The 26,334-nt window shown below is 46.0% G+C and overlaps 1 protein-coding gene and 2 long non-coding RNA genes across 16 annotated transcripts in view; 2 read left to right on the forward strand and 1 right to left on the reverse strand.

Moving 5' to 3' along the window:
- Positions 1 to 15,786, reverse strand: part of LOC110257735 — a 35,441-nt gene extending 19,655 nt beyond the window's left edge. The window contains exon 1 of the long non-coding RNA XR_002340674.1: positions 15,264 to 15,786. This is a non-coding gene — a long non-coding RNA (uncharacterized LOC110257735). The remainder of the gene's footprint in view (positions 1 to 15,263) is intronic.
- Positions 9 to 11,898, forward strand: SCML1 (sex comb on midleg like 1 (Drosophila)). Of its 14 annotated transcripts, none has more exons than XR_002340672.1 (8): positions 66 to 250; positions 2,548 to 2,699; positions 3,564 to 3,644; positions 4,124 to 4,201; positions 5,958 to 6,062; positions 6,422 to 6,950; positions 8,813 to 8,964; positions 10,218 to 11,898. XR_002340672.1 is itself a non-coding variant. In XM_005673462.3 (8 exons), exons 2-8 carry the CDS (start codon positions 2,670 to 2,672, stop codon positions 10,347 to 10,349), a joined length of 1,137 nt encoding a protein of 378 aa, XP_005673519.1. In that variant the 5' UTR covers positions 99 to 250; positions 2,548 to 2,669; the 3' UTR covers positions 10,350 to 11,898. The 14 variants fall into 14 exon arrangements, 10 of the variants coding, with proteins under 10 accessions (XP_020935804.1, XP_005673518.1, XP_005673522.1 ...); XM_005673462.3 differs by having other exon boundaries at positions 99 to 250; positions 6,392 to 6,950; XM_021080145.1 differs by lacking the exon at positions 3,564 to 3,644 and having other exon boundaries at positions 9 to 250; positions 10,218 to 11,740.
- LOC110257835 lies at positions 15,921 to 21,148 on the forward strand. Its single transcript, XR_002340846.1, has 2 exons — positions 15,921 to 17,020; positions 18,465 to 21,148. It is a non-coding gene; the product is annotated as an uncharacterized LOC110257835 (long non-coding RNA).

The raw sequence follows: 26,334 nt of genomic DNA on the forward strand, positions 1-26,334 counted from the left end.
GCGGCCGGCCGCACGTGGCAACCTCCGTACGGTGGGTGGTCTCTGGTGCGAGAGTTGGTCCCCAGCTTCGTGGGGTCCGTGGGCTCTGCGGCGGGCGCATCACGTGGTCGGGTCCTATTTCCGGTGCGAGGACCGTTTCTGACCTCGAGTGACCCTAACCGTTTTACCCCCGCTGCTCGGGAGACGGCTCACCGCTAGCCGGTTCCCGCGCTCTCAGGAGGCTGGTTTGGCTGCTCTAGCGCCAGAAAAGGTCTGTGCTGTGACCCTTTTTCTCCCTCGTGGATGCGCTAGAAGCAGTTGAGGAGTGACTTGGCTTAATGGCTCCCGCTCGGGAGCGGGGTGGCGGGGAAGGAGGATTTTCCTGAGGGAAGAGAAAATAGTTACTTCCCGGGCAAAGCGAGTGTACGCCGCAGTTTCAGCAGCGCTGCGGCTGGAGTGGTTCGGTACGGTTCCGGGTGGTTTGGGATGGTTCCGGCTGGTTCGGGGTGGTTGCACTTGGTTCCGGGTGGTTCCCCCTGCCCCTCCTGGGCCAGCTCGTTGGCGCTTCTGAGAATTGGCCGCTTGTTGGCGGCTTGGTGCTGACTTTGTGGTAACAGGTGATCGTTTTTCCATCCTCTCTCTTTCTTGGCAGGTGTGGGGGGAGGTTGGGGGGGGCGGGAGACGATCAGACTTTATATAGACTTTTGAGTGTAAAGAATCTATTAACTGGAGAGTTGGTTCGTTATAACGTGTTTTGTGATGCAACCGTTGATTCTGAGGCTTTGATCGTAAGTGCGATTGATCAAAGACAGCTTCAGCGCAAAGATGTGGCTTGAGCGGGGTCCTTTGACAGCTCGCTCTGTCGGGGACTGCCTCTCTGCCTCGGCCTGGCTCTCCCGGAGGTCGGGCTGCTCCAGTTTGAACCTGCTTTAATGTTTACGAATCGTGATTTTACAAGCAGCTTTTCTGCACGGAGTTTTAGAAAGCTGGGCCATGGAATCGAGTGTGGCCGGCTTTATCCCCCGTCTGGCAGACTCTGTGCTCTCTCAAGTTTGCTGCGGACAGAAGGGCTACTTTTGAGTCCTGACGGGATTTTTAGAAAGTAATCAATGTGTTGACACAGTTTATTGGGAAAAGAAAAAATCTAGAGTGGGCTTGCTGTTGTAATCTGCCCTATTTACTGAGAATTTTGGGGTGAAACGCTGTTTTCATCTGTCGTCATTGTGATACGCGGATGGCAAGTGAATGCCTTGCACCTTGGGAGGCAGAAGCCTCAGGTGACTTTTGAAAAATGACTTTGATGTATCTTAAATGTGTCTTTCTAAAAACCCGATGTTTAGATTTCCTATCATAAAATGTAAATGAGCTTCCTATTAAGTAAACTTATTTAGCAGGATTTTGAATTTAACCACTGACATTCATTTTAAATAATCTAGTCATAGTTGGGCTCTAGGAAAATTGTTGCAGAAACTTAACGTGTGGGGAGAAGTGAAGGGGAACTGAAACTTAGGCTTTGCCTGCTATAAACCAAACATGACGCCTAGTGCTCAACTGTCATTGGGTCCCACACAACCCTGTCAGGTAGCCGTTACTCCAACTTTATAGGTTAAAAAGTTGAGGCGCAGAGGGGTTAAATCCCTAAGACAAAATAGCAAGTTTTGCAGTTCCGATTCCGACTCTTTATTAAAGCCTGTTTCTTTGCACATGCCCCACTGCTTTAAATTCGTTTGGGGGAAATGGTTGCTCTCTCTGCAGTGTAAGGGTACAGTGTGAAGGAGAACTATGTTGTGATGCTGAGGATTAGTTGTCAAGGCGTTCAATAACAGCTAGAGTCAGTGGGAGGATGTTGTGAATACCTACAGAGCAGCAGCCAGCGGTGGGGGCTCTGTGAAATAAATCACGGCCTATTTGCAAGATAGGAAACATAAGAAGTGACTACGGTATATCTAAAGTTATTGATTTGGAAAGACTTCTTTTACATTTACTTTTGTCTCTTTTTGAGCTTTAGACCAATTGAATCACACACTGTATTCTTTTCTGTGTGTTGAGCTTTTGCCCCACGTTTTGGTTGTGAGATTCATCCTGGTTGGGTGTAGCAAGAGTTGGTTTATTCTCATTGCCATGTAGTCTTCCTTTGTATGAAAACACCATGGCTTAAGTATTCATAACTTGTATTAGTCTTATCATCAGAAAAAATAGTCTAAAAAAGTAAAACTTAAGTTACAGCTCAAATTGGAGGTACTTAATAACTTGAAGTTATCCCACAATATTAGACTACATTTATCTAATTTGAGGGTTAGATTTGCTTCCAGCATTTACTCTGTAGCCTTTATCTTGTGAGGCATTCACTTCACAATTTCCAACCGTTTGATCTCGATTCGTATCCCTACGTGTGAGCAATAAAGCCCTTTCTATTCTGAGTCACTAATGGAAGAATTGTTTTGTTGCTCTCTAAAAATTCAGCCAGGACTCCAGTTCAACTTGAGTTGGCATTTTAAGAACATGCCCATATTAAGTTTAATAAGGCAGTAAGTGTGTAAAGTAACTCTTTTATGCATTGCTTTTCAGGAAAAAAAGTTTAACCAGTCCTAGGTGATCAAGCAAGTTTCACAAATAACCCCCCCCAGCAAGTGTAAAAATAATTAGGCCCAATTCAGAGGAAGTGGAGTTACTCCTGTTGCACACAAAAGATGTCTAGTGGCTCCAGTGAAGTCGACGTGGTTTGTATTTCAAATTGAAAGTCTTTGTTCTTTTCATTGTGTTCTGTTTCTTTCCTAAATTGAATTTAATTTCATACAGTGAAATGCAGAGGTTGTAAATGTACAGTTCATGAGTTTTAGACATTAATATATACAGCTGCTATGAACAATGTGTACAAGTTTTTAAGTTTTACCCTGCCAAGAGTCATTTTTTCCCTCTGACTCTTTTCACATGATGATGTGAAAGCACTGTGAAAGGCCTAAGGCACTATACAAAGGTAAGATGGTATATTTTTCTAAGTACTAATTATAGCCCAGTTCCACATTATTTTATGTCTCGACATATATACTTCTCAGTGTGTTTTAAATTACTCCTATAGTTCATAACCCATTTTTAGAATAAAGAGTTATTAAGTGAAATGTAATGGCTTTTTTACTGTCTTATTTATTTATGCACTGTCTTATTCCCCAAAAAACGTTTTCCGGTGATTTAGAGATGAATTTATCAGGAAGAATAGGTGCTTAGGTGTCTCCCATTTTGTCCACAGAGTGGCACTGTTGGATTCTTTAAAAACCAAGGCCCATGGACAGGGTTCTTTGTAGTAGAAATCCTTGCTTTTATAGCAGTTTGGGGAACAAATTCCTGGAAGAGCAGTCTTCCTACCCCGAGGTACACAAGAGGAAGATGATGGCTTACGTGTAGTTAGGTCAGCGAGACAACAGTTTTGCAAGTACATCTTTTCCCGAAGGCATAGGATTTACAGTGGACAAAGGTCTGATATCACAAATTGGCTTTTGGCACTTCTTGAACGTAAAAGTCAAGTCCTCAATTTTTCTTTAAGTTCTATCATCTTTCCTTTTAATTTGTTAATAAATCTTCCTTAGATAAGAACACGAATCCCTGCTTATGATGATGATAACACTGTTCTTTATGCATATGAACCAAATACTGCATATATCAATAATGTAAGTAATGTTAATTGCCATTTGCCAAGTATATTAACACTTAACCATCTTAAAGAAAAAGATTTAAATTCTTCATCACCTATGGAGTTCCTCCAAACTCACACTCAAGAAAATATTGGTCTCTCCTGATTTTGCTTCCTTTAGTTAGACAGTGAGCAATTAACCATTTTACTTCCCTCTTTTCCTTGTAGAGTAGGAAATTCAGAGCAGCTTTTTACCATTTTTCAGTGCAAAACTCTAAACCTAGGTCCTTTCGATATAATAAGTTCTTTCTTTACTCCCTCTCTTATTTAGCAGTGATCATTTGCATTCTCATATTGACGTAAGGTTTTTTATTTTGTCTCTGCTTTAGAATTAGAATTTTGAAACTCTTTGGAAAGTTAGTGAAAAATGAAAACAATGTAAATGAATATAAAGTTTTTTTCCTTAGTGTTCGGTTTGACTTTTACAGAAGTATTAACTACCTTTTAAAATATTAGCAGGAAAGTGTTGTGTCTGACACAGCCTACAATGAAGAGCAACAAAAAACAGTTCTGGACGTCCTTACTCACTGCCAGGTACAAAAGGTCTTGTTGCTCAAATGTAGTTTTCTAAAATACTAAGCTAAAATTCTCTTTATCTCATATAAAAACAAAGTGAACAGTCGGTTGAAATTTTGCTGTATCATATCATTTATGATTATCACTGACATTGTGATTTTTAACAAAAGCCCTTAACTGATCAAATGTACTTATTTCTCTTTCACCTAAATTGCTCAGTACTGAATTAATTTTCCCTAAAAAATCTTTCAAGAAAATTGTCCGATTTGGATAAAATTTAGTATGTGCCTAAATGTTTGTCAGAGTATCTCAGTGGAAACGAAGTGGCCACCCAGCAGTGTTTCTTAAAGAGTACACCTTGCATAGTTTTGAGGGGATTTTGTACAATGGACATGTTGGTAGAGATTGATAGAAGTAGGTCCTTATCAAGGAGTGTGTGAGCTGCATACCCTAGAAGTAATGAACGTTCGTGAAAAGATACATGTTTCTTAACACTTAGAGTTTCTTGAATACAACCAACTAACATACTTTGAAAAGTAAAAAAAAAAAAAAATCATTATTTTCGGGAGGAGAAGGGGAAACACTTGGACGGGAAGGGATCCATCTCCTGGGGAAGGAGGTGCAGAGGCTGGGAACGCAGGGGCGACGGAGGGGGCTGCGGTTTGGAGCAGGGCTCCCCAGCCTGCTTTCCATCAGCACCCACGACCAGCCAGGCTGACGCTGCTCCGCCAGGAACTTCTGTGCGCATGGTGGGATGGAGCGTCTGTGCTAAGAGGTGCCCAGGTTCCAAAGTCACAGCCCCAAGGGATGGGCCATAAAGGATCCTCTCCTTTTGTCGTGATGTGCCAGCCGCCGCCCTCCTTTCTTCAGCGCCTTCCCTCGCCGGTCCAGACCCCAGGGTGCAGCGCTTGCGTCTTGCCCTTTTGTGTTCTTGCCCGGCATCCCCTTTAGCAAAGCCCCAGCCCTCCGCAGCTGGGAAGCAGAGGGGACGGCCTGTGCTGGGGAGCGGGCCCCTGCCTGGTGATCCTCCGACAGCCCCCATCCTTGCCTCTCACTTCGTGGGGGAAGAGGAGGGCCTGGAGAAGAAATACCCTCCAAGTCCCGACTCCTCTCCCCACTGGGGCCAACAAACGTGCCTGGATCCAGCTCTCTGCCGACCTCTCTCCCGACCCTTTGAATGGGAAAGGTGTTTTCCTCGGTCAGGCCAACACCGCCTCTGGTTTCTGCATCTGACCCTCCTTCCCTGGGCTCAGACATTGGTAGCTTTGTTTGTTTTTTATATCCACATTTCCGGCATCTAGCACCTTTATATATATACTATGTATATAATGATTTTTATTGTTTTCCATTACAGCTGGTTGACAGTGTTCTGTCAATTTTCTACCATACAGCATGGTGACCCCGTTTTACACATACATGTATACATTCTTCATAGAAGGGGGCTCTTTGGCCTTTTAGCCGATTTGAAAGTTTCTTTCCTAAAGTAGCACCTTCCTTGGTGTAAAATGACTCCATCATAAATGTGACGGCTTATAGGAGTTGTGGTACATCTACATTCCAGTATTCAAGCTTCTTAAAATGCCTGTATGTCATGGAGTCACTGAGTGGGAGGTTGGGGTGCCTCTTCTCAGCCAGCTCGGCTCTGGGTCACCAACAGCCTGGCATCCAGTGGAAAATAAATTTTTGATGGTCAAAGTTTGGCTTAATGGTATTTTTATATGTTACTTTCATTTGGAAATAGAAACTATACTCCTGACAGTTTGTATTATAATAGGCCATCCAAGATGCCATTCAAAACCTGGATAAGAAGTTTGATGTTATTCACGGAAAGGTTTCAAAAATCCATCGTCTTCGTATGAAGTCATTGTGGCAAAATCGTGTAAGTGTTATCAAAATATTTTCACAACTATAATAAACTTCTGATTTCTAAAGATGCTAATCTGTTAGAAGTGAGAGAGAGAACTGCTAGCTGAGATTACCAAGGCTGATCTGTGTACTTGGCTGTAGCAGCAGGTAGGAGACTAATGCTCTGCTGGCAAAATGCTCAAGTTTAGATTTGAGAAATGAATGACAATGGGTATTTTTCTGTTTGTAACCCTAATATATAAAATGCAATTAAAACGTAGGGTTGAAGAGGAATAATCATGTAATCTTATCTTTATGGAAAATAAATATCAATGTATTTACTCTTTCCTTTTTCACTCACAGATGATTTATAGTGGGTTTGTGTCATTTCAGAAGCTACTTGGATATGCATATAAAACTTACCTGCTTTCTAGAAAGAGCAAAGTGCACAGAGTTAGGAGAAGGGAGTCTCCCGCTGTATTCTCCTACCCTGAAAGTTACAGCCCAACCACGCCAGTAGCCAGACGAGAAAATGATTCTGAGAGCTACCCTATGGGAACACCTTGTCCCTCCGAGGGTTCCCCGGAACGAGAGCAGGAGTCATTCTTCCACGACCAGGAGCCAGGCTACAGCCAGAGCCCACCACTGCCCTCCTTCTACCCTACGGATTCCTACCAGTCCTACTACACACCCGATGATCCGATGCAGGACTCCTCTTCCATGCCTTGCTACGGCAGCCCGGGGGCCCGCAGCTCCTGCAGTTTCTTCTCAGCCACCCAAGCTAATGCAGCAGTACCTGGCACCATGCTGGCCCAGGGGGAACCCAGCCCAGCACATAACCCTGAGATGATGGGCTACCCAGCTTTAGGGGAAGATAACCTCAGTCAGAATGCCGCCTCTCTCTGTGTCCCGGGCAGCTACGGTGAGTGTGAAGTGACACCTATTCCGGGGAGCACTATTTAACGCATATTCGTCCGCATCGTGGATGTAAGCTAGTGGAAGCGGTGTGTTTCCCACGTGGCGGGCTGGCGTGGGGCAGTGCTCCTAACGATGACTAACATTTCTTGAGTGTCTATTATGTGCCAGGCACCATGCCAATCTACTGACTCGCCTCTTCTCCGCCAATACGCACAATGATCCCATTGTGAGTTTTTTCATCTACTGTTTTTCTATACCCTTTCCTTGTGTAAATAATCAAAGTGCTGCTAAAGTGGCCGGAGCGCATATGCAAGGGAATAAAAGGTACATTTTTTGGCTAATTCACACACAAGAAAGATCCAGTTTGTGTTGGCAGTCCTCGGTTAGAGATCGAATCTTCCTAGTGAATCGCAAAACCCACTTCTGTTGTCACACACTAACTGGAGGGAGTCAGGAGCTCTGATTGAATAAATGAGTACTTGTTTGCAGACAAAGAAGTTCCAGTACAACTTAGTGCACCGCACAGCCAAAACTTTTTTGAGGTATGAGCACTTAAATCGTTTCATGCCTCGGTTATTTCTTTTTTAAACATATAAACCTTCAACCAGAATATCTCTAACTATGCTATGAAATTTGAAAGAGGTATTCCGTTTAAAGTTACTTCTGACCTAAGCAGAAAATCTTATTTTCATCAAAATTCAGATATGCATTTAAACCTAAGAGACAGAAATTTTATAGAATAAAGTGATGCTGAAAAGTATCCATATTGAATACATGGGAGAGAATTGGTAAAAGAATTTGGTTCTCAAAGGTAATGGGTTATTGAAATTCATGGATTAAAGTAAATAAATTTAAGAAACTATAAAACTATATATTCTGAGAATTTCTGTTGCAGTTAATAAAATAACCCTAATCTGGAAAGACCAAGAGGAGAGAGATTGAGAGATAGTCTGTGTGTGTGTGTCTTTTTCTGGGGCCACTCCCACGGCATATGGAGGTTCCCAGGCTAGGGGTCAAATCAGAGCTGTAGCCACCTGCCTACACCACAGCTCACGGCAACGCCGGATCCTTAACCCACTGAGCAAGGGCAGGGGCCGAACCCGCAACCTCATGGTTCCTAGTCGGATTCATTAACCACTGCACCACAACGGGAACTCCGAGAGATAGTCTTTGAAATACTAAAAGAGAGCAATCTGTTAGCTCAGATGAACCTAATTTAACCCAAGTAACAGACCTTTTGATGTATTTGCCTGTGGCCAAACAGGCCTTGGATTGCTCAGTCTGTTTTACCGTTTGTAAAGTACCTTCTGAAGCTGCTTTTGGGTTTTTTGGGGGGCAGGGTAGGGGTTTGTCTTTTTTTTTTTTTCCCCCTTAGGGCTGCACCTGTGGCATATGGAGGTTCCCAGGCCAGGGGCTGAGTTGGAGTTCCCTACGCGTTCTTACCAGTCCTACTACTACACACCCGGTGATCCTACACCACAGCCACAGCAATGCCAGATCGGAGCCGTTTGCCACCTGTGCCACAGCTCACAGCAAAACCGAATCCTTAACCCACTGAGCGAGGCCAGGGATCGAACCTGCACCCTCATGGATACCAGTCAGATTTGTTTCTGCTGAGCCACCATGGGAACTCCACGAAGCTGCTTTTGTTGTGTGGGGGAGGTCAGGTGGGGCGTTCTTGGGTAGCCATCCTCAGGTCGTCTTTATCTAGGCTTTCACTGGGTTTTACACTTGGAGTCCTGGGTCCAAGCCTGGGTGCTTCACAGAAGGTTCCAGGAATGAGACCATTTCTCCCTACCTAACATCTCTTCTTTCAGGATAACGATCAGGTCAAGTATGATTTGTCTTTTTTCCCCCCCATTGAAGCTCCAAGTTCACCAGTTGGAAATGACACAGATGTTCTGAAACAAACCTACTCCAGTGAGCCTTCAACCTGGTCTGTGGATGAAGTGATTGTGTTTCTGCAAAGTATAGATCCTCAGCTATCAGACTCCCTCGCCGACCTCTTCAGGCAACATGTAATGTATCTTTTGATCCGGTTTTCCTGCCGTAATGCCTTTGAATGACCTCTGTGCAGGCCCTTCAGTTGGATATTGATTAGTGTGGATGGTGGGGGAACCCTATCAACTGATTTTTCTGTATGTGAGAAAGTTTATTTTGCCCAGAGTTAAATGGTAGAGGCTGGATCTGTGCTTTGAATGGGTTCCCAAGTACCTAAAAGACTACAAGTCTTCAAGTTCTCAAGAGAAGATGATTCGGCCTGGCCACTCTCAGGTGTCTTCTCCTTTGTAACAACAACTACAAGGATCCTCCTCCCCACCTGCTCCCTGCTGGGCCCCAGGACCGTGAGTAGGAGGGGGTGACCACAGCTTTGACAGAGTGTCCTCCTTGTTACCATGTCCCACAAATGCAGTCACTGATTCATTTTGGCTCGGTTTTGTTGACCTTATATGGTTATTGACCATTTGGGATGCCAACACCCTCATAGCATTTACAAAAAGTAGCATCAGGGGCTAAATTTTTAGAAGTTATCGTTTCTCGTTTTACTTAGTAGAAAATGTATAGAAGATACTTGACAAAGGCAGTACTTTGACGGATTTCAGTTCTCTTCAGAAGTTTTATTCTTAAACCAGAACTCATGAAAACCAAATAATAGGTTTTGGCCACATCAGTTGCTCAGTTAATGTAATAAAGAATTTTAAGAGGACGCCTTGTGACTATGAAGTAATATTTCTAGTGTTTCGTAATGAATAAAATCAGTGCCCATATAGCTGATGTACCCTTCTCAATATGGTAAGAAAGCCAGTAACTCCTTTTTAGCATCTGATGAGCTTTTAGCAGTAGGATAGCACCGTACGGCACCCTGAGAGCAGACCTGCTCCTATTCTCAGCCCTTCGAAGAAGGTAAATAACCAGCTGCAGTTCATTTCTACCATTCAGAGTGTTTTACTCTTTTGTCGTAGCTGTGCAGTATTTTATTGAACACATGGTATTTGAAATGAAGTGGTTTGATGCTTAGGACATTTTTAATATATTAAGTTAATTTCCTTTTTCTTACAATTTGAAGTAAATTTGCCAATGATTAAGTGATACTTCAGTGTTCCAATTATATTTTTAATAGTTTTCATCAAGCAGTTGCATATTCAGAGAATATACAGCTGGAATGAGCTGCTTTCTGATTGGTGTTACATGTTCTTACATATGAAGGAATAACCATTCTAATAAAATATGAAAGCATTATTAATTATTTTAATTTCCTTCTCTTCTGTAGGACATTGATGGGAAGGCTCTGCTACTCCTCAAGAGTGACATGATGATTAAGTACATGGGGCTAAAACTAGGGACAGCCGTGAAGTTGTGCCACTACATTGAAAGGCTTAAAGGAAAATACTTCAACAATTGAAAAGCTGTTTATAGATTAGATTAGACTTAATTCTGGGGAGACCATTGCTCCCCAGAAAAATTGTCATTTTTCTGCCCTTAGATGTTTTTCTTACGTAAGAGATTGCTCTAAATATGTATCCAGAGTCGCAGAACCATGTTACAGTCCAGCCCACCCCTTTAGAAGCCATTTCACATGTTAGTGCTAGCATTTTCACGCTGCTTGTTTGTTCTTTATACCTTCATTCTTTTCATTGTATAGTTTACAGATATACTTTGTGCAGGAAACAGAAACACCTTTGATTGTGGTTAATTAATGGTTATCTGTAAAACTACAACAGCTAAATCCCAAAGAGGAAGGTCTCAGAGACTGACAGGTTCTCTAATGAAATCCACGAGGTGTTTTCCTTCGAAGCGTCTTAAAAGATGCAACTATCGACATCATCTCTTTCTCAAATACTTTGTCACTGCAGTGTTCTGTTCATGTTCTACCCGTTTCCAGAAAGGAATAGCCATATAAATTATTTTCCTTTTGTTATCATTTCTCTATGTTTTATCTGGTCCTATTTAAAGGGGGGAACAAGCAACCTTATAAGCTTTCATGAAGAGTTCTTATCAACTTTTTACAATAAGGTAGATAGATAGCAGAGTTGTTTTATGCAAGAGGTATTACATTACAGGTGGCTTGGGTGGAGTCTGATTTTATTCTTCCAGTTAAATACCTGTGTTTTAAAACTCCCATATTGTGCCTCAGCTTGATTTTTTAACTAGGCAGGCATTCACTTCTCGCTCTCACTGAAGATGCCTAGGTTCTAATTTTTAAAAGATACGTGTTTTATTCTTCATGTGGATACTGGTTCATATTTATATTTTATTCTCTATCGGAAGTGTTCACACAAGTCTTTTCTTTTTGAATTGAAAACGGCACTTTACACTTGCACAGAGGTAAAGATGAACTCCCTACATAGTGAGATGCCTTTATTCTGTAAAACATGTGCACACCCTTTGCTGCCATTGGTCCCTCTGGGCTTACGCTTCAGTTTCCATACAGGGAAGTTCTCAGCCTTGTGCAGTGTTCCTCGTTAATTTGCTTTCTGAGCCGTTTATCCTACTAAACTTTCCAAGATACTTTAGCTCTGATTTGTCATGTTGACCTTTATTTTACATAGCAGAACTTTCTAGTGAAACATGCTCATCGTTGTTATTTTGTTATTTATTACATCTTTAATTGTATAATATTTGAGGTAATGTTTATAAGCTATAACAATTGGTGCTTATTTTAATTGGTGCTAATAAGATGTTCACCAGGGCAAGAGTATTTATTTTCTTTCAAGGAAACCACGTGTACTTTATAAGCAAATGCAACCATTTATTGGGCATATATGATTTAAAGGATGGTTTTTTTTTCTGTTATTCCTTTTGTGATAAACAAGATCCTAGTTAAACTTGGTCTTTGAGATTGTGTAAAGATGCTGTGCCCATTTGAACAGTCCTCAGGAGTTTGTATGAATACTGTGTTATTTTTATAGTTTTTAGATTTTAAAATAAAGTTTAATAACCACAACCATTAATATCAAAGCCTCAGATTTGATTTTACTTGCTTAAAGACTTAAAGCAAGCAGTGATACATGTCATGAGTAGTTATACGCTGTGACAAGTTCACTAAAGAATTCTCTTGCCAGAGTTCTTGCTCTTTCCAGAGTGGTGCAGTGGGTTAAGAATCCGACTGTAGTGGCCCAGGTGGAGGCAGAGGCATGGGTTTGATCCCTGGCCTGGCACAGTGGGTTAAAGGATCCAGCATAGGTCACGGTTTCAATTTGGAGTCAGTCCCTGGCCTGGGAACTTCTACATGCCATGGGCGAGGCCACTTAAAAAAAGAAAAACAAAAACAAACAACTCTGTCCAACCTGAACACGAGGGCAAAAGTATGGCTAACGCAGTAACTTTCCTAAATATAGACCTCAATTAGCAGAACTAGAATTTAATATCCACTGAAACATAGTATTTTTCTCTCTGAATTTACCCATCTCCACCAAACACAGTCAAATCAAGGCTCATTTGTTTATAAAATAAGTATAGTCAATTGACCACATAGGCTCCTCCAAACTAGCTGTGGTGGAACTCCTCAGGAGCCTCAGACTCAATTCCCAGAAGGCCTCTCAGGGCCAGGAAAGTCATGCCAAAGGCCTGCCATCAGGCTCTGCCTTAGTGGATCTCTCTCTTCTAGAGGTCCCCAAACTATCAAGATTCCTGCAAATGCCAGGAGACAGTCTTTCCCATTCACCTGATAAGGCTGCTCTGAACCTAAGAGTCTCCAATTTCTGGAAGGACCAGGTAGAGAGAAAAAAATGTTTCAATTCTACCTACAGATGGGGTTTACTAAATTGCTCCAAGTTGAGGGGAAGGGCTTCCCTATAGCTGGAAAACAGAAAATTACAACCATATTCACTAGTGCACTCAGCTCACTCACCAAGTAACCCTTTTGCTAACTTTTTATAAAGCCAACGGGTGTTTCATTAGGATTCTTTAATCCTACCCCAGTTCAGCAGTATGAGCTGAAATTTATCAGAGACATAAACTTGTCAAAAGGGCCTTCCTGTCAATCTTACTGAAGATGAAGCACTTTCGCAAAAGCATCAGAGTACACAACACTTTCTATAAATAACAAGACTTTAAAGGCCAAGTTAAACACCTGATTGCAATGTAATCAATGAAGAAATTTGGTTACAATACCTAAAACTATGTCTTAACCCTTGAAAACCTTAATCTCTGGCAAAAACCAAGAAGCGAGTATTTGCGAACTGTCTGTGGTACTGGAATTTCCTGATGGGAAAATTTATGCCGTCGTCTTCCTCTCCTACGAAAGCAAATGTAGGTAAACTTAGACTTCCCCAGCAATTAGTGTTTCAATATTTTATCCTATTTGAAATGACCCAGATAATCAATTAATTCTCTTCATTTAACTTAAGTCTCCCTAGATTTTGGTACCTTGAAACTATTTGAGATAGACATTCCCCAAACATAATTATTCCTATAGGGTTTACAGAAAAGCTCTTATCTCATTTTTGTCTACTTCAACTTCTTATCATATCAAGTTATTTCCCTTGCCGACAAATTCGCAACGGATATATAGTCTTTGACCTCTAGTAAACCTAGCTACACCACAAGTGTTACACTAATATTGATGGTGCTAAAGTTAAGTCTATATTAATCAAAGCTTCAATACTAGATATCAATTCAGTACTGAATATTTCCCAGATTGCAGGAACCTGAAATTCTTTCAGGCCAATTTCTTTTATATTTCTGAGAATTTACATGTGTTTAATTCTTTTAAGTCAGTTAAACAGCTCATCCACAAGCCAGTCTTGGCAATGCCATTTGGAATCAGAGACACCTCATGTTGTAAGGTACGCACAGACATACGTACATCTACATAGATGCAAAGCCCTCACCGTTTTCCTGCTGAAGTTTAAAAAAGCCTTTTTTTGAATGAAATAATGTACTTGCAGCAACATGCATGGACCTAGAAATTAGCATACTAAATGCAGTCAGAAAACGACAAATACCATATAATATCACTTATATGTGGAATCCAACCACAAATAAACCTACCTACAAAACAAAAACAGACTCATGGACATAGAGAACAAATTTGGGGTTACCAAAGGGGAAAGGTGGTGGGGACGAGGAACGGGTAAATTAGGAGTTTGGGATTAACATACAAACTACTATATATAAAATAGATAAACAAACAAGGTACTACTGTATAGCACAGGGAACTATTTTCAACATCTTGTAATAAACTATAACGGAAAAGAATCTGAAAAAGAATCATTTTGCTGACACCAGAAACTAACATGACATTGTAAATGAACTATACTTCAATAAAATAAAATAAAAGTTTCCAAGGCTTTTTTTTGGCTTCACTCTGGGAATCAGAGGAAGCCCAGGTAGACCGTTTCCATTTCAAAGGCACAGGAAGAGAAATACCATTTCCTTCTAGAAAGCTAACTTCCTCTAATGACATATGCACAAACCAGTTTTAGAATGTCAAAATAGGAGTTCCCCTCGTGGCTCAGTGGAGTCGAATCCGACTAGCATCCATAAGGACGCAAGTTCCATCCCTGGCCTCGCTCCGTGGGTTAAGGATCCGGCGTTGCCGTGAGCTGTGGTGTAAATCACGGATGCGGCTCGGATCGGGCGTTGCTGTGGTGTAAGCTGGCAGCTGCAGCTCCAATTCAACCCCTAGCCTGGGAACGTTCATATGCTGCAGGTGTGGCCCTAAAAAGACAAAAAAAAAAAAAAAAAAAAAAAAAAAAAAGACTGCGTTCCATCTTGGACGTTTTCCAGGATTTTTTCTTTTTCTTTTCAATTTCTAAACAGCCAATTCAGTATCAGCAAATATCAGGAAGAGACATCCTTCACACACACGCATGTGCCTCACTTTCAGACGAACAAGAGCCAGCATTCATGCCAACCTTCGCCTGGGTTGTTAGCCTCTGCGGCCTTTCTCCACAGAATACGCAAGGGCCAGCGCACACCTGCTGCCGCGCCTTTGTCCCACTGGGACGGGGGCCAGTAGCTCTGCCACAACCTTGGGGTGTCTGAGTCCTCAGCACTCTCCTGGCGGCCCCCCTTCATCAAGAACAGCCACCCCAGGGCCCTGCCCGCTGTGGACGTCCGCCAGGATTCCCCCCCACCCCGCAACTTTCGAGGTCACCCCGGCACTTGTGGGCCCCACACACTGTGGACAGCCGCGCCAGGAGGCCCCCGCGACTCTCCGGTCTGTCCTCGCCTTCTGACATCTCGGCAGCTCCGCCCGTTGCGGGCTGCACCTTGCACGCCCGCAAGGCCTGAGCTCGCCCAGCTTCAAGACCAAGCAAAGAGCCCGCAGGCGGCGACGGAGACATCAGTGATTTAATAAAGGGGAGCTTACCCGTCTGAAGCCCGGTCCTGCAGCGACGCCCCGACGTGTGGGGTGGCAGAGGGCACACGAACCCGGGTTAGGACCGCCGGCAAGAGGGCGGCAGGCTTTGCTCCCGGGGCAGGGGGAGGTGCCCAATGAAAGCGCTATTGGCTTCAGGTGGGCTCCTCAGTTACCAGGGAAACCAGCAAGGGGCACGCCCCCCACCGCCCTTTGACAAGCTACCAGGTGGAGATGTTCTGCTCGACAGACTAGGTGAAGCAGGCACCGGTGGAGCAGGGGATGGAAAGAGAGCAAGAGAAGAGCCATCTTGGGTGGCCAGACTATACCGTGAGCGTGAAGACACGGTGTCCTTCTGTAATATTACTAGAAATTAAAAATTAAACATCATGACTAGGAACAGTGATTACAGGAGGAAAAGCGCTGCTTGTTCAAGCTGCATAAGGGACTGTACTCACAGCTGAACAAGTGAACAATGTTTACGTTTCTGGGGCTGGAGTTCCCGTTGTGACGCAAAGGAAACGAATCCCACTAGTATCCACGAGGATGTGGGTTCGATCCCTGGCCTCGCTCAGTGGGTTAAGGATCCATTGTTGCTGTGGCTGTGGTGTAGGGGGGTGGCTACAGCTCCAATTCAGCCCCTAGCCTGGGAGTCCCCATATGCCACAGGTGCAGCCCTAAGAAGCCAAAAAGAAAAGTTTCTGGGGCCGTTTCTACAATGCGACGCTAGGACCCGTTTGCATTTTTAAGTGCTCTAGGGGGACCAGGGCCCTCCTTCAGAAAGCGAGGCGGACAGTTGGTCATCCATCCTTCCTGATGTATTTTTCCTTGCTTTGTCCGGCAGCTTGACAAACCTGAACCTTGACAGCAGCTCTGTACGGTGAGCGCAGAGTCAGCGCGAGCTCGCCCACTCTTCCTCGTGTACTAGAGGCCACTCTGGTGTTACGGGAACACCTTCTCTGGCTTTAGGGGCGCTGTCAGCACTGAGGGGAGAGCCTTAAGCCATGAGAGAAAAAAGAAGGGGAAAATGAAATAAATCCCTTTGTCTGCAAAGGTCCAATTTCACCAAGCGGCTGGACAAAATAGGGGAGAGGTCACACCGCGGGGAAGAAAACTGTCCCCCAAACGTTCTGAGGGCGGGCCCTGTTTGGCATTGACTAGCCAGCGCATCTTTCCCCAAATAGTAAAAATCACCTTTTATCACTGATTAAGTCCTTAAATAAAAATGGTAAGGAAGTTGCCGTGTAGCTCAGCAGGGTGAGGAGCCAGCGTGGTCACTGCCGCGGCTCGGGTTGGATCCCGGCCCAGGAACTTCCACATGCCGTGGGTGTGGCCGAAACCAAGAAACAAAACAGAAGGTTAAAAGACATGAAAATGTTCAACCCGACTAGAAATGAGTCAAGTTCAAATTAAAACCGGATGCGCATTACGCTCCACTTTTTATCCAATTAGCAAAGTTCAGAAACTCTTAAGTGGTCCCGTTGGTGAGAAGTGAGTTGGTAGGACACAGCCAGACGGCCGTTGGAAACTACATAGAGAAAGCCTGGGTAGATCCACCAGAAGGAGCCTTTCAAAATGAGGAAGAAGACATTTATTTACATCGAAGGACACTCGTGATTTGCTGACCCAGGCGGGTCACAGCAGCAGATGTGCAGCAGTGCCATCTGCGCAGGGTTCTCTTGTGTGTTTGTGCACAGACGGGCTCACGGACCGACAAGACCTTTAGGAAGACACCTACGAACATCTTCAGAGCCGGCAGCCACGGGCAGGTAGGATTCTGAGGATGTTTCATTTCATTCTGCTTTACTTTCTGATTTGTCGGCAGTGTATCGGTTTTATAATAATTGTTTAATGACAGAACTACGGGCCATATCATGTTTATATCCCTATGGAAGATTAAAAAAAAACAAACCACACTGCTATTTAGTGGCAAGCAGAAACAACAAAACCTTGAGAAAAAAGCATAGCATGTGTCAGGAGACCAATTTAATTGCATATTATGTATAAAGAGATTACACACTCACATTAAAAAGATTCAAGTACGGATCTTAACAATTACATGCGCGTATCTACCTTGTCATTAGCTTTATTTTTTTATTTATTTATGTTTCTATGGCCATGCCCACAGCACATGGAAGTTCCCAGGCCAGGAAGTGAATCTGAGCCGCAACTGGGGCTTATGCCACAGCTGCAGCAACGGCGGATTCCTTAACCCACTGCGCCAGGCTGGGGATCAAACCCACACATCCACCGTGAACCGAGCCGCTTGAGTCAGGTTTTTAACCCACTGCACCAAAGCGGGAACTCCTCATGTGCTTTACACATTAAAACATAAATGTCTGGATAGAACTTGATCTGCAAATAAACAAAAAGTAGGCCGCAATGATAATATTGAGTCCTGCGAGGTAGAATTAGCAGCAAAAAGCCGTCAATGCATCAGGGGTTCTTACATCGGTAAGAGGTGCAAGCATGAGGAAAGCGGATCATGGACTTGTGTATAACCAGTTACAGAGAATGAAGATCAAAAAGCAAAACCAGACAGGCCATGGGCATAATTTAATAGAGTTGCGGTAGGAAAAAAGTCTTTATTAGATCTCTCAGCCTTTGACACAAGGAAGTAAAATTAAAGAGCAGATACTGGAGTTCCCACTGTGGCACAGCGGTAATGAACCCAACTAATATCCATGAGGATGTGGGTTCAATCCCTGGTCTCACTCAGTGGGTTAAGGATCCAGTGTTGCTGAGTGCTGTGGTGTAGGTCACAGACATGGCTCGGATCCCGTGTTGCTGTGGCTGTGGTGTAGGCCGGCAGCTGCAGCTCCATTTCAAACCCCTAGCTTGGGAACCTCCAGAAGCCGTGGGTGCGGCCCTGAAAAAAATAATAACAAAATAAAGAGCAGATACTGATATAAGTAAAAAGACATTATTGAGGGACATTCGATTCCAAAAGAGAATTCACTGTTTACATGACTCCATGGTGCTTTTACAAAAATGAGTACATAGTAAGCTACACAGAGCACTGGATTACAGAAAACAAAGCTCATACAGGCTACGGTCTGGGAGATGAAATTAGAAGTAAATGAGGTACTTGTGAAAGGCTAGCAAGAAAAACAAGAAGCACCCGTACCTTTCTAGCCACGGCTTCTTTGCTGAGCTTTCTCCTTGAGCTCTGGGCCTGGGTACGTAACTGTCTACTGCCATCGCCACCTGCAGGCCCACAGGCATCACCCCGAATCTCTTCCCATCTTCCTTCATCCGTGGAGCCCTCGGCAAGCCCTGTGTGGTGAAGAGCGCCTCCCCCGCTGACGTGTCCAGGCAGCTGACAGAGTGACTGCGACTGCGACTGCCATTGTTGGCCTCAGCTCCTCGTTGTCCCCAGCTTCCATACCCGCTGCCATCACCAGGTCGCACACAGCCTACCTCATGGCTCCCTTTCGTCATGTGGGCCCCCCCAGCCTGTTGTTTCCCAAGTTGGCTGCCAGACAGCGCTTCAGAAATGCTAAATTTCTTTGCAGTGAGCACTCCCAGGGCCCATCTTTTTTTTTTTTTTTTTTTTTTACATTACTGTATTCCTGATATTTAGCATAGTAAGTATCTCCTACATCATAGATACTTAGATGTTGACTGAATAAAAAGGAGGACACAGGAGTTCTCTTGTGGTGCAGCAGGTTAAGGATCCAGCACTGTCACTGCAGTGGCTTGGGTCGCTGCTGTAGCTCGGGTTCGGTCCCTGGCCCGGGAACTCCTACATGCTACGGTCATGGCCAAAAAACAGAGGACACGAAAGCAAATTTTCTTCTTAAAAACATGGCCATTTCTAGTACACTTCCAATTTAAAATAATTTTTGTTGGCCACACCTGTGGCATGCGGAAGTTCCCGGGCCAAGGATCGAACTCATGCCACAGCAGTGACAATCCTGATCCTTAACTGCTAGGCCACCAGGGAACTCCAAAATAATTTACCTTGATGCTTACACTTTATTAATGGAGTGTGGCTTCCCACCACCGCCATGGAGCAGCTCTGATAGATTTGAGTGGTGGTGGGAACAGGTTCATCCAGGGGACTCTCATGGTAAAGGCGGTTAGGCCCAGAGATTTGGGCCCTGTAGGAGAACTGAAAAAATCCCTAATCTTTATGGATATATGGAAAGATTTGTCAGGGACAGTCCAAGTGCTTTCAATAAATCTGTCAGTGTTATGTGTGTATGTGTGTTTAGGATTCGAAGATGTAGCTATGAGCTACAAACACGAAGGAGTTTAACAAAGCCGTCCCATGTCCTAGGGACAATTTTTCTCTTATGTCTGCAAGCCAGTTGCTGGGTGGTTCCATTTTTATTGAGCCAGGCCAGTATTTTTCTCTCCTATGGAGGAGTCCCCTTTTTCATGCTTTGGAACTGGAATTTCAAAATACAGATAGTCAAAGGCATGCTCGCTGTTGAGGTCTCCTATAAAACACCTGATTCGGTGAGCAAGTATCAGCTCTGTCAAGTATTCCTTTAAGAAAAGCTTTATTGTACATTTCACGTCCATGTAAAAATAGGGATAGTGATGGGACGTCACCCAGCATCAGGAATTATACCTGCCTTGTTTTGTCCACACTCTCCCCCACATCTCCCACCTCCCATGTTGTTTGGAGCAAATCTGATAGATCATTTAATCTATGAACAGGTCAGTATGTATATCTAAAAGATAAAGAAACGTTTTAAAAAGTAACCATACCATTATCACACCTCAAAACTTAGTAAGTCATTTTAATGTCTGTATTCCTAAGAGGTCTTTTGGGCCAAGGATGAAACCTGTGCCACAGCAGTGACCCCAGCCATAGTGGTGACAACACTGGATTCCCACCCGCTTGGCCACCGGGGAACTCCACAGAATTCATTTTTAACACCGTGGTGTCATGAGAGAAACCAGGGCTCCTGGGAGAAATGACTGATTGCAGGACGAGGACAGGGAATATACAGCTGGAGTCTGGCGCGTCTTCGTATCAGAAGGATGCGCTCCACAAAAGCACAGCGATGAGATAGATCAGAGGGACGCAGGAGCCAATGGAAAGCGCCTCCAGTGGCCACATCTGGAAAGGCCTGAGCAACAGAATGAAGTAGTAGTGGATGATAACCCAGCGCCTCAAGGAAGTATCCCTGAGTCCATAGCGCTGGAAAGCGGTGACTGGAGAGGGACACAAACGAGGGAGGACAGACGAACTGTGCAGACGAATCCCGAATCAGGTGGACACTCAGCCTCCAGGGAGCGGAGCCTCACTCCCCAGCCCTTCCGTGTGTGCTGTGCAGAGAGGTATGTGCTTCCTTCCAAAGAGGACAGCGTGGAAAGGGCCAAAGGAGGAACTGGACAGTGACCAACTCGGCCTCAGCCAGGGGGTCAGTGTCAGCGTCAGCAACGAGAAGTCATGGTGACAGTATGTGCCCTTGATATGTGACGAGAATGGCCCCTTATCCCTGTGGTTTTCTTCCCCCAAACCCGTGACCCTAGTTTCATCATGAGGAAAATCAGCAAACAAATGCCAGCTGAAGAACATTCTGCAAAACACCTGACCAGCACGCCTCAGAACTGCCCAGGTCATCAAAAACAAGGCAAGTCTGAGAAACCATCACAGCCGAGAGGAGCCCAAGGAGACCTGATGACTGAACATAATAGGGTTTCTTGGATGGGATCCTGGAACAGAAAAAGGTGACTAGTAAGGAAGTGTGAATCCATTGTAGGCTTTTGTTGATCATAATGGATCAATACGGATTCATTAGATGTGGCAAATGTGCCACAATACAAGCTGCTAATGACCGGGAAGATGGCTGTGGGTACTCTCTTGACTCTCTTAGCAATTTTTCTATACATTGCAGCTGTTCTAGAATGAAACGTTTATTAAAAAGTTCATTATATCCTACATTCATGTAATATTCAAATTCCTAATCATCTCCAATATTATATTTCTTTTTAAATGTTTTGTATCTTCCTGTAATTGTCTGTTACAAAGCTGCCCAACGGAAATGTAATGCCAGCTACATATATAATTTTAGCCCTCTGTTTTTAAAGGCCCGACCTCTCAAATCGGAGTTGTGAAAAACTTTTCCAGAAGTCCCAGTGAGATTTTGAGGGAGCGGATGCCCCTCCTTGAAAAGGAAACGATGCAAAGTTTCTTCTTGGTGCATGAAATATTTGATAAGCGCAACCTGCTCTGGTAGGGAGTTTGAGATCTTTTCTCCGAGGAGGGCCTGGGCCTTGTCTTCACGCGTCTGTCCGTGTTCGTGCATGACTGAATGAGGTCAACTCCCAGGAAGACTAGGAGTCGCAGCATACGCTTTTCGGTGAAGTTACGCATGTATGTGTAGATTGATTTCTTCTTCCCTTTTATTCCTTTAAAAACACTTGGCTGTTGCTTGCATTTCCAATCCACGCAAAATTAGCTCGGCAAATTGATCTGTGATGTACAATCAGCAGATGAGCGTCACCGTTTATCCGTGTCCATTAAGCGAGGCTTCCTGCTTTCCAAGGTTGCATCTGGGCTTTAGGAATTTTTGCATCAGTACATTTCAGAAGTTAGCATGGATGCTGGCAAAATCAATAGCAATGTTTCTGTCAGAAGAAGTGCAGGAACCCAAGGAATGACCCTGGTCGGAAAAGAGTGTCCTGAAATGCTTGAGTCTGTCAGTGACACCAGGGGCCTACGGGAGGGCACTGGCCAGGGCGGGTGATGGCAGCCCTCAGCATTGAGTCCCACTCCAGACATTGCCAAATCTTTATATTACCTGCTAAAAGGATACACTTGTAATGATAATGCAAAGAACTTGAAGCTTTAGTATGACATAGTAATAACTGAACTGCCGGATTAAGAAGTGGTTTTGGACGTTACACTTGGGTTGGTTACATTGCTGGTGTAACAAATCAGTGCTGACATGTCAGTGGCTTTGCTTTACTCTCAGGAGTCTCCATAGCTGCTGCTTCTTTTGTGTGACTCTACCCATGTTTCACATGGCCTCCAAGAGTCTTTTTGTTGCTCAGAGCTGACATGTGGCATTCCTACTTGGAGCCCACTGGTACAACCGGTTATGTGGCCACTGCTTATATGCAGTGGCTTTCTCAAGAAGAGCAAGAAAAAAAATGGAAGATTTAGTGAACACAAAACACTATTTCTGCCACAAGGCTTTAAACATTTTTTCAGGCTCAAATGATTGCAGATGTGCTTTGGGGCTGGGCCAGGATGGGGCCCTAACTGGGAGAAGCGGGCTGGGTACAACCAGCTGGGAGGAGCAGAGGTGTGCACAGGTGTCTGGCTGGAGCCCACCTGTTGCCAGGCAAGGTTTTGAGTCTTACCTTACAGTTCCACCAATTTTCCAAAAGCAAGTGAAAAGCACATTAAAAAAACAATTTTTTCTTTGTCTTTTTGTCCTCTTTAGGGCTGTACCCGTGGCATATGGAGGTTCCCAGGCTAGGGGTCGAATCAGAGCTGTTGTTGCCAGCCTACACCACAGCCACAGCCACGCCAGATATGAGTTGCGTCTGTGACCTACACCACACCTCATGGCAACACTGGATCCTTAACCCACTGAGTGAGGCCAAGGATTGAATCTTTGTCCTCATGGATGCCAGTTGGATTAGTTTCCGCTGAGCCACGACGGGAACGCCCAATCTCCTAATTTTAAAATGTAGGCTTCAGTGTATGAAAGCACAGGCCCAACAAAATGTGCTTGCAGGCATAATTGGACCTAGTGCCACCAACGTTAAGATCTTAGCTCTCTGGCTTAGGAACTTGGGATTTTGTTCTTTCTGCCTTTTTTTTTTTTTTTTTTTTTTGCTTTTGTCCTTTTAGGGCCGCACCCGCGGCATATGGAGGTTCCCAGGCCAGGGGTCAAATCAGAGCTGTAGATGCCGGCCTACACGACAGCCACAGCAACGCCAGATCTGAGCCGTGTCTGGAACCTCCACCACAGCTCACGGCAACGCCGGATCCCCAACCCACTGAGCAAGGTCAGGGATTGAACCCACAACCTCATGGTTCCTAGGTGGATTCATTAACCACTGAGTCACGACAGGAACTCCTGGAAGTTGGGATTTTGAATGGCCCTTTATTTACCCGTGAGGTAGAGCCAACCTCAACTTTCTAAGACAAATCTGGCTCTGCCTGTGAGCATCCCCTCAGTCCACCCTGGTCCAGGTCCAAATCCTTCATCCTCGCACAAGCTCAGCTGACCACTGGAGCACTCACGGCAGGTAGAGCACAACAGAGTCCTTGCGTTCCAAGTCATCGCCAGGCTACATAATCTTGGGTCACGTGGCAAAGCACAAAGTGGTGAGAAACCCGGAGGGGTGTTGGGGATTAATTACCAACTTGGAAGAGGAAAGCCCTTAGGTCGGCTTGGGGTGGATCGCAAGGGCTGTGGGACGCAATTCAAAGATTACAAACGAGGGAAGGGTCACACCATCAGACCTGGGTTCTGGACGGATCATTCGGGCAGCTTTGGGGGCAGGAGGAGAGCTCTGGCAAACAGCCAGATGCCCTGGACCCTCCATGGAACCCCCCCCCCACGTGCTGTCTTTGGGGGTGACCGTGGTGATTCCATTCTTTTTCTGAGCTCTTCTTGGAAGAGGAGGTGTCCCTCTGAGGGTGGCCCGAGCTGTCGGGTCCCTGGCAGGCAGCCGGCAGTCCCGCACCACCACCTTCCCTTTCAAGTGGCCTCGCCGGTCCCTTTCCAGATGGCCCCACGTCTGGGCGGCCCAGCTCTTGGCAGGGGGCTTCGATGCACCTTCGGGCGGGCGGGAAGGACACAGCCAGGCCCCCAGAAGCCTTGCTGGCAGGGATCTGGCATCCAGGCGGCAGGCCCTGGTGCACCGCGTTCAGGAGCAGAACGTTCTGGGCCCGGCGGGGAGGCCGCGGGTGCGGCGGCCACTTGTTAGCACCAAAGGGTGAAGGGGTGCGGATGGGTCTCCCCCCAGCCCAGGCACCCAGGAGCCACGCACGGCAGCCAGGAAACCACAAGGGACGTGGTCACCGCGGAAAGAAGGCAGGGGAGGAGAGGCCCCGAGTTCTGCATCCTCTGACAGCCACCACCTGGGTGGGTGCGGGGTATGGGGGGGAGTGGGGGCGCCGCAGGGCTCCCAGGAGCTGGGGTCTCAGGCCCAGACTCAGCCTGGGAGGCAGACAAGCTGTTGTCACCCTGACCTCTCCCGCCGCCACCTCTTGGTAGGTCATGCAGCAGTAGAGCGGTTGGCTTTTATTTAACCTGTGTTCTCCCTCCAAGCCTTTCCTATTCTCAGCCCCCATCGTAGCCCCATCTCCCCACCCCCCCGCCCGCTCCCGTCTCTGTTACCCACACACCCCCACCCCTGGGCGTTAATGAACCGCTGAGAGCCGCTGTGTTGTGCGCAAGTCCTGGGCCTTCCAAGAGAAGGAAGCTGGTCCCGGGCGCCAGGGCGGCAGCGCCCCCGCGCGGGCAGGGTGGGGAGCAGTGGGTGAGGACGGTGGCCGCTGCCCCGGCCGCCCTCCCTCGGGGGCAGTGGCTGGTCTGGGCCCCGGGCTCCCCAGCTCGCCCGCCCTTCCTCCTCCCGCTCTCCGGAGGACCACGCCTTCCGTCCTCCTCTCCGTTGCCTCCCGAGAGCCCCACCCACTTTCTCTGCTCTGTTTTTCTCACCCCCGCGAACCTTGGGGTCGTGGCTTCAGCTCTATGCGCTGGGGAGCGTGCGGGGTCCTCAGCTTCTCTTTTCGCCTTTAAGAGAAGCTGGAGAGGCCTGGGCCGGCGAGCCTCTCTCCCTGGCTTTGCTGGAACACGTTCTCCCGGACTGAAAGGTGAGGAGGTGCCTTCCTGAAAACCTGGGCCCTCCAGCATTTTCCATCTGGAGCCTTCTCACGGATGTCCTAAGATGCCCACAGACCAGCCTCCTCCGGGGGACTGAGGTCTCTAAGCCGGTGCCTGTGTCAGGACCACTTCCGGGAGGGAGGGCCCTGCGGGTGTCGCCGTGGCTGCCGGCAGAGGGCGCTGTCGCCCCAGCTCAGCCGGAGCGGGTCCAGGGTGGTTTTGCCCCAGCGGGCCTGCAGCGAAGCTGAGGCTGTTCTGACTTTTTGGTCGGTTGCTTTGCTGCAGAGGCTCCTTTTCCTGTGGCGGGGAGGTCAACAGCGAGAAGAGCAAGGCATTCCTTGTGTATCCTCAGCCCACAAACCCTTTTCTCTAGTTATTTCAAATACAGTTGCCCCCAGTTTGTCTAGTGGCTGTGCTAGACTGTGTTGAAACGGCACTCAAAAGGGGGGGGGGGGGCTCAAGAAAGCGCTCATTGAAAAAAGAAAGTGCTGTTATCTCTTGTAAAGAGAATTTATATTTCTAATTCAAGTAAAAGGTTTATCTTTTCTGAGACGTCAGAAAAGTATAGGAAGGGTTTGATAAAAGGGAATTCAGCTCTGGATGCTTTTGTATGCTTAACTCAGAGAACAGTCCCACTGCCCTGCTCATCAGGCTGCAGGCTTCTGGGGCTGCACAGCCCCACGGAGCCACTACAGAGGTGGCCCTGGGGCCGGGCGGTGGCCTCTGGACACGGCCTGTCCTTGGAGCACCCCCACCGCCCAGAGCTCTAGCCACTGCGGCAGGAGATGTAGGGGCTGGTGGGCCGAGTGCGCCTCCTTCTTGCAGGCATCTGCCTTATGTCATCAGCCCCCACGAGAAGGGCTGCTGAGTCATGGCTTTCCAGACAGGAATCCAAAGCAGAGCGAGGCTCCAGAACACACGCCACCGATTCTGTGGCCAGTCTTGCCCTTGAGATTTTTTTTCTCATAACCCGTGCCTCTTTTTCTCCTATTCTAACGAGTCCATTTTCCTGATGATGACCAAGTGACCAACCTGTCTCTCGGGCCCCAAGGAGGGACAATGAGATGACACTGAGGTTGCTTCCACTATTAATTAGTCAGTAGGCTGGAGGAGGGCATGGAAGTGCCTGGCTGGAAAGCCACCTCTGTGGAGCAAAGAGGAATCTCAAAAAGAAAGGCTTTGTAAAATCAGGCGTCTCCATGACTCTTGTTGGCCTTGCTCTCTGCTCCTATCTGTAAACAAGCATAACAGGAAGTCATTTATTGAGCATTCTGCCC

The sequence above is a fragment of the Sus scrofa genome, chromosome X (genome assembly GCF_000003025.6).
Source record: "Sus scrofa isolate TJ Tabasco breed Duroc chromosome X, Sscrofa11.1, whole genome shotgun sequence".
NCBI lineage: Eukaryota > Metazoa > Chordata > Mammalia > Artiodactyla > Suidae > Sus > Sus scrofa.

Excerpts from the sequence above, each read along its gene's own strand:
- SCML1 (XM_005673461.3), top strand. The coding sequence starts at position 2,670 with ATGTCTAGTGGCTCCAGTGAAGTCGACGTG. Across the intron at positions 2,700-3,563 it reads GCTCCAGTGAAGTCGACGTG|ATAAGAACACGAATCCCTGC; the intron begins GTTTGTATTTCA and ends AATCTTCCTTAG. Across the intron at positions 6,063-6,391 it reads AGTCATTGTGGCAAAATCGT|ATGATTTATAGTGGGTTTGT; the intron begins GTAAGTGTTATC and ends TTTCACTCACAG.